The sequence below is a fragment of the Lithobates pipiens genome, unplaced genomic scaffold (assembly GCF_037356315.1).
Source record: "Lithobates pipiens isolate NorthernLeopardFrog02 unplaced genomic scaffold, aLitPip1_a1.2 Scaffold_13, whole genome shotgun sequence".
Lineage (NCBI taxonomy): Eukaryota > Metazoa > Chordata > Amphibia > Anura > Ranidae > Lithobates > Lithobates pipiens.
Window position 1 is genome coordinate 286981584 of NW_027507718.1, and position 13490 is coordinate 286995073.

The window sequence follows — 13490 nt, forward strand, 5'->3', positions numbered from 1 at the left end:
TTATTATTTTTTTTTAAAGTGCTTAGTGTTTTTGTGGTGAGATTTTTGCCGACACACAATGCTCATATATCTGGGGGGGAGGGGGCAAGGGGGCAGTTTGGCATGTTCGCCCAGGGTTCTAGATGACCTTATCCTGGCACTGGTCCTAGCCACCGCTCTTCAAGTAACCTTTTATATATACTTAATACAGTATTATACAAGACATACCATACAATCACTTAAATAAATGAGTACACATGCTCTGGAATTTATTAACAATTGTCATCATTTGTGATCATTATGCTTTTAATCAATGTAATTACAAGAATCTAACATCTGACAAGTAACATCATCAAAAGGTTATTTCTTAAGTACAGCTTGATTGTTATACATAGAAAATTACAGGTTGGAAATATCCAATCATTTTATAATAAACATACATTGGTTCTTCTCCCTGAATTAATTCAGAATGAATAGTTTTCAAAGATCATACAAATATACTATCACTATTCTTGCAAATTAACATTTTGCATATAATAGGAAAGATTACTTTAACAAAAAGAACAATGCATTTTAGGAAAAAAAAATTTACAATTATTTTTTTAATTTAGCTTGGTTTTATGTTTTCCTCTTTGGTTAGGCTATGCACTCACTACTACTGTTGGTTAAGAATTTTGGACATTAAGAGATAACTTCTTTAAAGTGTATATAAACCATATTACTGATTTCTTAATACATTCCTTTGAAAGTAATACATCTTGTACATATGCCTTTTTTTTTTGTGACTTTAAGATTTTGCTGTAAATATTTATATCCCTGTCTGTCTGTCTGTCTGTCTATCTGTCTGTCTGCACCCCTCAGCTTCTAATCTGAACTACAGACACTGTGCCAACGCATATATAGTCAGCTTGGCTGACACGCCCCTCAGCCCTGTGCTGCTTAGCCTGCAAAGTAGAAAGATGAGGTACATATTTCCTTGACTCGCTATATGTCAGTCACTGCAGATACACCCCCTGCAGTCAATGCAGCCATGTCCCCTGCACTCAGTAAGGCCTGATTCACACCTATGCATTTTTAGTGCTTTTTGTATTTTGCAGATTTGCACCATAGTCCATGTAAAATGGTTTCCTATGGAACACATTCTGTAGTGCAAATCTGCAATATGCAAAAAGCACTGAAAATGCATAGGTGTGAATCAAGCCTAAGAGGGATGGGAAGATTGCCCATGCAGTAACGTGACTGTTGAATAAAGCTAAAAAATACAGGTAATAGCCACTTTTTCAGATGAATTCACTATTATTTAAAAATGAAAAATAATGTTTGAATGTCCTTGGGTAATTTGCATTGTATGACTACAAATATGCTTTGTAAGAAGCAAATAGGCAGAAAGAGTGGTTGATTGAGTTTTGTAGACCTAGAGCAGGCTTTCTCAACCATGGTTCCATAGTAAACTAGAGTTCCTCCAGAGGCTGCTAGGGGTTTCATTAACAAGGAGCAATGAGCAATTTCTGCCTCTAATAATTAACCACTGATGCCAATGTTTTTTTAGCTATCTGTAAGGGGGAAATGTTCCCAGTCACCATGAAATTATTTACTACAGGTCCTTTTATAGTGCCGTCAATTTACGCAGTGCTTTATATACAAATTGTACATTCACATCAGTCCCTGCCATCAAAGAGCTTGCAATCTAAGGTCCCTAACTCACATAAGTTGCCAGTTGCCAGTAACTTCCCAGTCAGTTGCTACAGGTTAGGTTGTTGGGACCCTTTCCAGCTCCAGGACCCATTTCCTGGACTGAGATTTTTGGAACGAAGATGAGTACATATCAATGCAAAAGAGTGCTCCTCTCAGTAGGTTACTGAAACCTATATTACCATGTGAGATGCCCTGAGGCTTACAGCAGGAACATTAGAAAGCTGCTTGCACCAATCATAACCTGATGGTGCCTATACTATAGTTTCAATAATATTTGCACCATCTAGCAGGCAATGTACTTTATATAAAAAGGAAATTAACTTAGACACACTGTGAGGTTGGTTTACTAAAACTGGAGAGTGCAAATTCGGGTGCAGCTGTGCATGGTAGCCAGTCAGCTTTGACGAAAAAAAAAACTAGAAGCTGATTGGTTTCTGTGCAGAGTTGCACCAGATTATGCACTCTCCAGTTTTAGGAAATCAACCCCAAGGTTGACAGCTACAAAACTGTAACTGAACAAGGTGCATGATTAAAGTTAGCACTTACAAGACTATATACAACTTTACAAACATTTCAAGTGAGAAAAGGAGCTTGGAAAAATATTGTTTGAAACTGTACCCTTTGAGTCTTGAACATTTATTAACAGCAGTTTATTAAAATGTGTCTTGCAAAATAAAAGTGGTGAAAAATTGGAAAAGTTGGGTGAAACCAAATTAAATATTATGCCATATTGTAAAAAGCTAATTTGTTAGTTTCCTTATATTGAGGATAATGGACTATGTCTTGATCTTTTTGACTTAAAAAAATTTAAGTTTGTTTAGCAATGGTTTAGCCTGTACTGGTTCCTGTGCAGGTTCTTGTGGGTGCCTAAGTATTGCCCTGAGACTTGTAGCTGGCTTTGCTTTAAGGAAATAAACAGATAGATAATGGGGTGACTGAACTAGGACATATGGAACATAAAATGGGCAATAAACCAAATCATAAATGAAAATATTGATAAAAAAAAAAAAAATACACAAACGGTATAAAAGAAAACAGAGGAAGAGAAAAAAAACTGATCAGACATCAAAGTCCCGCACTTACCCCCCTAGGTAGCGGGCGGGCAGCGCGTCCTACGTGCGATATCGGCTTCTCCTCTCTCCTCCTCCTAGGCATCCAATAGGATCCTTTCATCCAATCGAGTGCCGGTTCCCAGGACCCGCTTCCTGACTGGCCGGGAAGAGGATCAGTGTGACAATAGCCAATATTCATTCGCTATTGTCACACAACTGGGTGTTTGCAGAGCGCATTGCTCTGCACCCCGAGCCCACCTTTTTTTGAAGCCTATTAGAGCTCAAATCACGTGCTTAAAAAGAAAACACACCCCCTCATTGGAATCCATGCATCCAGTGCTCACATGCAGATTAGGGGGGCTGGACGCATGGATAGGGGGCAGCGCCTGTGCACCCTTAATGGATGGGACGCCAGTAAAAATGTATAAAAATGTGTTGAATTTATTATGGGAGAAAAACTAAATGATGGAATGAAAGGAATATAAGGTTTACATTTGTCAGAAATGTGACACATGTCAGTATAGCTTTTCTTAAGAAGATTAAAAAAAAAAAATGGATGGATTTTCTTAAGACAAATAACATGTTCACTTTGCAATTATCCCTAAAGCTTAGTGAATAAGGGGAGACTCTACTGACTTCCATCATCCAATGGAATGCTGTTTTCTATTTTCCTTGCACATTCTTTGCAAAGTAAAATGTCACCACATTCACTAAGCTCTGGAGGAAAATTTCCTTGCACAGTCCAACTTCCCTTGAAAAATGAACAGCCTACTTGCATTTAGCAACCCCATCGTGTGTACATTTTAGAACATAATAAATACAAATATAAGCAGGACACCCGTTCCACTTTTTCTGAAACATTCTCTTCTTCAAGACAAAATGGACCTTGGATATATTTCCTCATGTTTCCCTTCTATAATATTTGATATGTACATTATGCCTTCTCTTTTTTATTTTAAAATAGACAATGCTGGCAAATTTTGAAACATTAGAGATCTTGAAACATTGCTATTAACTATGTTCTTAAGGAATAACATTCTGATGCAACCAGGATTTGATGCCATCTTTGTTATTTTTGACCCACTTAATGTTAGTTGTGACGGTTTCCAGTGCTTGCTGCCTAGGGGTCGCTCCAGCCCCAGCATTTGGGTATCTTTCAAAGAAATTTTTCATCTAGAAAGAAAACACAAATTAAGGATCAGTTAAACTATTTGCCAATTTTTATTCATAAAGGAAAGCAAATAGGTGACAATGGAAGGTCATGATGATCAAGTCAAAGAAGAATCTGAGATGGCTGTGTTCACTGAGAGATATAACCAGTTGGTAATTTTCATGAATTACCAAATATAAGTTAAAAAATATATCCATATAATATATCACAATTCAATTTAAAGCTGTATTATATGGTGGCTGCATTTTTTTTTTAACTTTCTTTCTTTTATTTTTACCTGGTGATTCTGCCAGAAACACACTTACAATCCCAGGGTAAAAATGATCAGTCGTTCTACTTTATCTATGGGGGAGCTGTGTTGTCACCCTAGGTTTCTGTCCTAAATGGACTACAAACACCTCCTCTTCTCCGAATCTACAGTGCCTAGAGATTAGGTTTTGTTGTAGTCCGCAAAATTTACCTGAGAATGCCTAAACATTTTTCAAGATTTGAGTTCAGTCTTCATAAAGTTACAAGGACATTTATTTAATGTAAAGGAACTTACAAGGACATTATTTTCATGTATTTCAGGTATTTTTCTATACTTTAGAAAAATGTATTTAGTCTGAAAAAATAAAACGGATGCAGCTATTATATCTAAGGACTGGCAAGCTGCAATATATTACATGTTTGTTCTTGAGTTTAGATATACTTGAAATGAGGGAGGTCGTTTAAATTGTTGTCTACAGCTCTCTGCTCACGGATCTCTGAAAACCGAGTGATTGGCGATGTTCGATCGCTTGGTTTTCAGCGCAGAGGCTGCATCCACTTAGGTACCCTATTTTTCGGACAGTAAGACGCACTTTTTTCCCCCAGAAATATGGGGGAAATTGTCCCTGCGTCTTATTTTGCCAATATACGATAAGCACCCCCACCCGCCGCTGGCACCGCCCCCCGCCAATGCTGGCACTGCCCCCGGCCACCGCACGCATTGTCTCCCGCAGCCAACACCGGAAGAGAGGCAGGAGAGCGGGGACATAATTCAAAATCCTCCATGGGCTCCGGGCGCCGGGAGAGTGCATAGTGGCCTGATGGAGGAGGGAGAAGTGCCAGCTGTCCCTCGGGGAGCCTGGCACCATAGAGGCAGAGAAACACAGGGCTGGTGACTCTGACAGGAGTGGCTGGAGGAAGAGGTGAAGGCAGGAGTCAGCTCCCAGGAACAATGGCCAGAGAGGAGGAGGAGGACGGACGCTGGGATAACATCAGGTAAGGCAATGGTAACTCTACATTTTTATGGCATGGCCACTCTGCATTTCTATGGTAATGGTTATTCTGCATTTTCTATGGTAATGGGAACTCTGCATTTTCTATTGTAATGAACACTCTGCATTTTCTATGGTAATGGTCATTCTGCATTTTCTATGGTAATTAGTGATGGCCGAACGGTTCGCCCGGCGGTCGTTTCGCGGCGAATTTCCGACTTTCGCCGTCCGCGGGTTCGAACGCCTTTTTCCGTCGTTCGCCCCGGCGGACTTACGTGTTTAATGTATACAAGAACTTTAACCTTTCGTGACACGTTTATCATGTGTTACAGGACAACCAATTGAGACATGACAGCTCATGGACACTTGGACATTCCCCCTAACCTATAAATACACCCGATCCGGTGGCCATTTTACATTCTTTCTTCTGTCACTGTAGGGAAAGGATCCTGTGTGGAGTAGGGACAGAGAAAACGCTAGCTATTTGGTACACAAAAGTTCTTTTCAGGACTGGTATAGGTGTTAGGTCAGCAGCCTGAGTTTCTTTTGTCAGTTTAGATAAAGGGACAGAGCGCTGTATGCTGCTATTTTAGGGACAGCTCAGCCAGATTAGTCTTTCTTCATCATCATCATCATCATCATCATTAGCTGTTACTATCAGGTCCACAAAAGAGCTGTTCCAGCTAATCGTTCCAGCCTACTCTTTTTTGCCAATTTGTATAGGGACAGGCAGGAAGCAGTGTGTCAGGCAGTGAGGATAATTTTAAAGACTTGCTGTTACTATTAGTTCCACAAAGGTTCTTTTCAGGACTGGTATCAGTGGTACGGTAATAGGCTTGTACACGTATAATATTCTTTCTTCCAAATATAGAAAGAATATTATACTTGACTGCTGCCCTTCTGCTGCAGTCTGCTAATCATTCACAACTCACTTGTTCCACAAAGCTCTTTATCAGGACTGGTAACTTGGTCTGTCTAGGGTGCTACGGTACATAGGCTTGGGTGCGGTACAGTCTGCTGTTCTGTAAGGACCGCTATCGGTCCACAATACATAGGGTTGCCGTGCACTACTGCTGACCGCTGCCCTATACTGCAGCAGTCCTTCATTGGTATAGGGACTGACGTACAGTCTGCTAATCACTAACACACAACCTGCTTGGTCCACAAAAGTTCTTATAAGGACTGGTAACTTGGTATAGGGTGCTACGGTACATAGGCCTGAGTGCGTTACAGTCTGCTGTTCTGTAAGGACCGCTATCGGTCCACAATACATAGGGTTGCCGTGCACTACTGCTGACCGCTGCCCTATACTGCAGCAGTCCTTCAGCGGTATAGGGACTGACGCACAGTCTGCTAAACACTAACACACAACCTGCTTGGTCCACAAAAGTTTTTATAAGGACTGGTAACTTGGTATAGGGTGCTACGGTACATAGGCCTGAGTGCAGTACAGTCTGCTGTTCTGTAAGGACCGCTATCGGTCCACAATACATAGGGTTGCCGTGCACTACTGCTGACCGCTGCCCTATACTGCAGCAGTCCTTCATTGGTATAGGGACTGACGTACAGTCTGCTAATCACTAACACACAACCTGCTTGGTCCACAAAAGTTCTTATAAGGACTGGTAACTTGGTATAGGGTGCTACGGTACATAGGCCTGAGTGCGTTACAGTCTGCTGTTCTGTAAGGACCGCTATCGGTCCACAATACATAGGGTTGCCGTGCACTACTGCTGACCGCTGCCCTATACTGCAGCAGTCCTTCATTGGTATAGGGACTGACGTACAGTCTGCTAATCACTAACACACAACCTGCTTGTTCCACAAAAGTTCTTATAAGGACTGGTAACTTGGTATAGGGTGCTACGGTACATAGGCCTGAGTGCGTTACAGTCTGCTGTTCTGTAAGGACCGCTATCGGTCCACAATACATAGGGTTGCCGTGCACTACTGCTGACCGCTGCCCTATACTGCAGCAGTCCTTCATTGGTATAGGGACTGACGTACAGTCTGCTAATCACTAACACACAACCTGCTTGGTCCACAAAAGTTCTTATAAGGACTGGTAACTTGGTATAGGGTGCTACGGTACATAGGCCTGAGTGCGTTACAGTCTGCTGTTCTGTAAGGACCGCTATCGGTCCACAATACATAGGGTTGCCGTGCACTACTGCTGACCGCTGCCCTATACTGCAGCAGTCCTTCATTGGTATAGGGACTGACGTACAGTCTGCTAATCACTAACACACAACCTGCTTGTTCCACAAAAGTTCTTATAAGGACTGGTAACTTGGTATAGGGTGCTACGGTACATAGGCCTGAGTGCGTTACAGTCTGCTGTTCTGTAAGGACCGCTATCGGTCCACAATACATAGGGTTGCCGTGCACTACTGCTGACCGCTGCCCTATACTGCAGCAGTCCTTCATTGGTATAGGGACTGACGTACAGTCTGCTAATCACTAACACACAACCTGCTTGGTCCACAAAAGTTCTTATAAGGACTGGTAACTTGGTATAGGGTGCTACGGTACATAGGCCTGAGTGCGTTACAGTCTGCTGTTCTGTAAGGACCGCTATCGGTCCACAATACATAGGGTTGCCGTGCACTACTGCTGACCGCTGCCCTATACTGCAGCAGTCCTTCAGCGGTATAGGGACTGACGCACAGTCTGCTAAACACTAACACACAACCTGCTTGGTCCACAAAAGTTTTTATAAGGACTGGTAACTTGGTATAGGGTGCTACGGTACATAGGCCTGAGTGCGTTACAGTCTGCTGTTCTGTAAGGACCGCTATCGGTCCACAATACATAGGGTTGCCGTGCACTACTGCTGACCGCTGCCCTATACTGCAGCAGTCCTTCATTGGTATAGGGACTGACGTACAGTCTGCTAATCACTAACACACAACCTGCTTGGTCCACAAAAGTTCTTATAAGGACTGGTAACTTGGTATAGGGTGCTACGGTACATAGGCCTGAGTGCGTTACAGTCTGCTGTTCTGTAAGGACCGCTATCGGTCCACAATACATAGGGTTGCCGTGCACTACTGCTGACCGCTGCCCTATACTGCAGCAGTCCTTCAGCGGTATAGGGACTGACGCACAGTCTGCTAAACACTAACACACAACCTGCTTGGTCCACAAAAGTTTTTATAAGGACTGGTAACTTGGTATAGGGTGCTACGGTACATAGGCCTGAGTGCAGTACAGTCTGCTGTTCTGTAAGGACCGCTATCGGTCCACAATACATAGGGTTGCCGTGCACTACTGCTGACCGCTGCCCTATACTGCAGCAGTCCTTCATTGGTATAGGGACTGACGTACAGTCTGCTAATCACTAACACACAACCTGCTTGTTCCACAAAAGTTCTTATAAGGACTGGTAACTTGGTATAGGGTGCTACGGTACATAGGCTTGAGTGCGGTACAGTCTGCTGTTCTGTAAGGACCGCTATCGGTCCACAATAGATAGGGTTGACGTGCACCACTGCTGACCGCTGCCCTATACTGCAGCAGTCCTTCAGCGGTATAGGGACTGACGTACAGTCTGCTAAACACTAATACACAACCTGCTTGGTCCACAAAAGTTCTTATAAGGACTGGTAACTTGGTATAGGGTGCTACGGTACATAGGCTTGAGTGCGGTACAGTCTGCTGTTCTGTAAGGACCGCTATCGGTCCACAATAGATAGGGTTGACGTGCACCACTGCTGACCGCTGCCCTATACTGCAGCAGTCCTTCAGCGGTATAGGGACTGACGTACAGTCTGCTAAACACTAATACACAACCTGCTTGGTCCACAAAAGTTCTTATAAGGACTGGTAACTTGGTATAGGGTGCTACGGTACATAGGCTTGAGTGCGGTACAGTCTGCTGTTCTGTAAGGACCGCTATAGGTCCACAATAGATAGGGTTGACGTGCACCACTGCTGACCGCTCACCTATACTGCAGCAGTCCTTCAGCGGTATAGGGACTAAGAGTTTTGTCACAGGGTCATTTAAAAAATGACATGCAGAGGAAGAGGCAGGCCCTTCCGCAGGGGTGGTAGGGGTAGGGCAGGAGCAACAGGCTTGAGCCAAAGTGGGAAGTTGCAGAAGGTGCGTTCAATTACTTTAAAGGATGCACCAGACTTGGTTGAGTGGCTCGCTCAGCCTTACTCTTCTGCACCCTCCTCATCCTCTCGATCTGCACCCTCTTCTTCACTCTCTGCTATGTGCACCCCCAAAGACACTACCACCAACAACACGACCACCACCACCACCACCACATACCTTCCGCTTGAGTCACTGGAATTATTTTCCGATCCATATCAAGAGGACATTTCTGATGCGCAGCCACTCTTGGTATTGGATCAGGAAGAGGAGGTAGCAACAAGCGCTACTCAGCAGTCTGACGCCAGTACCCAGATCAGCCCAAGGAGGAGGTTGGTCCCCGGTGTTGCTGCCTACTCTACTTATAGCGGTGGGGAAGGTGACGTTGATGATGACGTGTCTAGTGATGTCACGTGGGTGCCCACAAGAGAGGAAGAGGAGGGGAGTTCAGAGGGAGATATGGACCAGCAGATAGGGAGGAGAAGCAGCAATGACTTACATTGCACAGCAGGGACAAAGCAGACTGCAAATGTATCAGGAGCGAGTCATCGACCATGTACGGTCACATCTGGCGCTCCCAGGACACCGGCACATGGCTCCGCAGTGTGGGCTTTTTTTAACGTGTCCGCTGCTGACAATAGCGTTGCCATCTGCAATCTTTGCAGTCAACGCGTTAGTCGCGGTAAGCCCAATACTCACCTAGGGACGACCGCCTTAAGAAGGCACATGAGCAGCCATCACCGAGCCCAGTGGGAGCAACGGAACACACAAAGCCACACTGCAGGCTCTCACCGTCCAGCCTCGTCTTCTACTTCTCCTTCTCCTCTCTCCTCACAATTGTCCTCCACTCCACCTTCCATCACGCCAAGCTCACATTTTTCTGCAAAAAGGCAGGCTTCCGTGGGCCTAATGTTTGAGCGTAAAAAAATGATGACGCCGGATAACCCTCTTGCCCAACGGTTGGCGGCTGGCTTGTCAGAACTCATAGCCCGCCAACTACTGCCATATAAACTGGTGGACTCGGAGGCCTTTCGCAAATTTGTGGCCATTGGAACACCACAATGGAAGGTCCCAGGAAGGAAGTATTTCTCAGAGAAGGGCATCCCAGAGCTATATGGCCATGTTCAGCGGCAAGTGAATGTATCTCTGGCACACAGTGTCGGTGCCAAGATACATCTGACCACAGACACGTGGTCTAGCAAACACGGGCAGGGAAGGTATATCAGTTTTACTGCCCACTGGGTGAACCTTCTGACGGCCGTCAAGCATGTAACCCGTGGCACCCGTGTAGATTTGGTTTTACCGCCACGGATTGCATGCAGGCCTGACTCTTCTTCTCCTCCTCCTACTCCATCCTCCTCCCTCTCCTCCTCAGCTGCCTCCTCCTTTTCCGCTGCTAGCGTCTCTTCCACTGCACCGCCCAAGCTCCCCAGAACCTATTCCACATGCCAGGTGAGACGTTGCCATGCCGTGCTGCGTCTGTTGTGCCTGGAAGCAAAGAGCCACACTGGCCCGGCACTCCTTTCAGCTTTGCGTTCACAGGCAGATGAGTGGCTAACACCGCTCAATTTGACAGTTGGTAAAGTGGTGTGTGACAACGGTGCCAATCTGCTTAGCGCATTGAAACAGGGCAAAATCACGCACGTGCCGTGCATGGCACACGTCTTAAACTTGGTCGTGCAGCGATTCCTTGTCAAATACCCTGGGGTCCAGGACATCTTGCGGCAGGCAAGGAAAATCTCGGCCCATTTCAGAAGATCTTACACGGCCATGGCTCGCCTTGCTGACATTCAGCGGCGACACCATCTGCCGGTCAGACGTCTTATTTGCGATTGCCCGACGCGATGGAACTCAACCTTCTATATGCTTGATAGGCTGCTCCAGCAGAAACGTGCAGTTAACGTCTACCTGTATGAACTCTGCGAAAGAAACGGTTCTGGGGAGCTGGGTTTTTTTTCACCGCGCCAGTGGCTGCTCATGCGCGACACATGCAGACTTCTGCGGCCATTTGAGGAGATCACCAAACTGGTCAGTCGCAGCCATGGCGCCATCAGTGACATGGTACCTTATGCCTTCTTTCTGGAGCGTGCATTGCGTCGTGTCATTGATCAGGCTGTGGAGGAGCAGGAGCGGGAAGATGAGGAAGTCGCAATGCTGGATGAATTCCCAGGGGGGGCTACTCTATCTGAGACAAGTCAACAACAGGAGTCTGATGAGGAGTCAGAGGAGGATGGTGCCGGGGCGGATGAGCAGGAGCAAGAAGAGCATGCTTTAAACCTTTCTGGGATCCCTGTTGTGCGAGGATGGGGAGAGGAGAATGAAGAGGACGACATTATCCTGGATGATGAGCAGGAGCCAGGCCACCACACCGCTTCCACTTTAGTGCAAATGGGGGCCTTCATGCTCCAGTGTTTTAATAGGGACCCCCGTATAAAAAGCATGAGGGTCAAGGACCAGTACTGGGTGGCAACGTACTTAGACCCCCGGTACAAACACAAAATGGCGGAAATGTTACCGCCGTCGCAGAGGGCTGTCAGAATGCAGCACTTCCAGGCCTTGCTTCGAGAAATGCTGCATTCTGCTTTTGCGTGCGCTGGCAGAGGAGCAATTCCCACTCCCAGAGAAGGATTTGCGGGTACCAATCCAACAGCGCCTGCAAGAAGAGGCCGGTTTGAAGATGTGTTGGTGACTTCGGATATGAGGTCATTCTTTCAGCCGACCCATCGACAGGTGTCATCCGGATCCAGCATCAGGGAACGCCTAGACCGTCAGGTGTCCGACTACATTGGGTTAACGGCCGATGTGGACGCTCTGAGGAGTGATGAACCCCTAGACTACTGGGTGGGCAGGCTTGACCTCTGGCCAGAGCTTGCCCAATTTGCAATCGAACTGTTGGCTTGCCCCTCATCCAGTGTCCTGTCCGAAAGGACGTTCAGCGCAGCAGGGGGGATTGTGACCGATAAGCGTACTCGCCTAGCTCACCACAGTGTTAACTACCTCACATTTCTAAAAATGAATGAGGCATGGATCTCGGAGGAATTCAACACATGTGATCAGTAGACCATGTATATGTCTATAAACAATTTTTGGAATCAAGCACACAGACCTTCTTAATTCATTTGGCTCACTTCCCTGACCCAAAAAAGCACACCGTACTATATGCCCCTACCCTCCTCTTTGAAGAGGTTGAGCGGTGTCATATTTCTACTGGGGCTGCTTATTATGAGGGGTTCCCACCATCCCTGTGCTGTGCTGACTTCCTCCTGGGTGTTCTTATTATGAGGGGCTCCCACCATCCCTGTGCTGTGCTGACTTCCTCCTGGGGGTTCTTATTATGAGGGGATCACACCATCCCTGTGCTGTGCTGACTTCCTCCTGGGGCTGCTTACGGTGCTGCTGTCAGCGCTGTATGTCACGGAGCTGCTGTCAGCGCTGTATGTCACGGAGCTGCTGTCAGCGCTGTATGTCACGGAGCTGCTGTCAGCGCTGTATGTCACGGAGCTGCTGTCAGCGCTGTATGTCACGGAGCTGCTGTCAGCGCTGTATGTCACGGAGCTGCTGTCAGCGCTGTATGTCACGGAGCTGCTGTCAGCGCTGTATGTCACGGAGCTGCTGTCAGCGCTGTATGTCACGGAGCTGCTGTCAGCGCTGTATGTCACGGAGCTGCTGTCAGCGCTGTATGTCACGGTGCTGCTGTCAGCGCTGTATGTCACGGAGCTGCTGTCAGCGCTGTATGTCACGGAGCTGCTGTCAGTGCTGTATGTCACGGAGCTGCTGTCAGCGCTGTATGTCACGGAGCTGCTGTCAGCGCTGTATGTCACGGAGCTGCTGTCAGCGCTGTATGTCACGGTGCTGCTGTCAGCGCTGTATGTCACGGAGCTGCTGTCAGCGCTGTATGTCACGGAGCTGCTGTCAGCGCTGTATGTCACGGAGCTGCTGTCAGCGCTGTATGTCACGGAGCTGCTGTCAGCGCTGTATGTCACGGAGCTGCTGTCAGCGCTGTATGTCACGGAGCTGCTGTCAGCGCTGTATGTCACGGTGCTGATGTCAGTGCTCTGTATTACGGTGCTGCTGTCAGTGCTCTGTATCTCCTGCACCCTCTTGTTTGCCTACCCTGGTCCCTGACCTTCCCTCTCCTCCATTGCCTTCATTAGCTCCATAGTCCTGAATTGTCAGAACAATTTCCCAAATAAAAAAAAAATGCTTGTAGTTATCGATCCCAAATTCACCTCATACATGTATTATGCTATTGTCCA

At 46.3% G+C, this 13490-nt stretch overlaps 1 protein-coding gene across 1 annotated transcript in view; it reads right to left on the reverse strand.

The window, feature by feature from the left end:
- Positions 1-218: 218 nt before the first annotated feature.
- Positions 219-13490, reverse strand: part of ENPEP (glutamyl aminopeptidase) — a 92660-nt gene continuing 79388 nt past the window's right edge. The window contains exon 20 of the mRNA XM_077476710.1: positions 219-3899. Within this exon, the coding sequence (XP_077332836.1) occupies positions 3750-3899 (150 nt within the window). The 3' untranslated portion in view covers positions 219-3749. The remainder of the gene's footprint in view (positions 3900-13490) is intronic.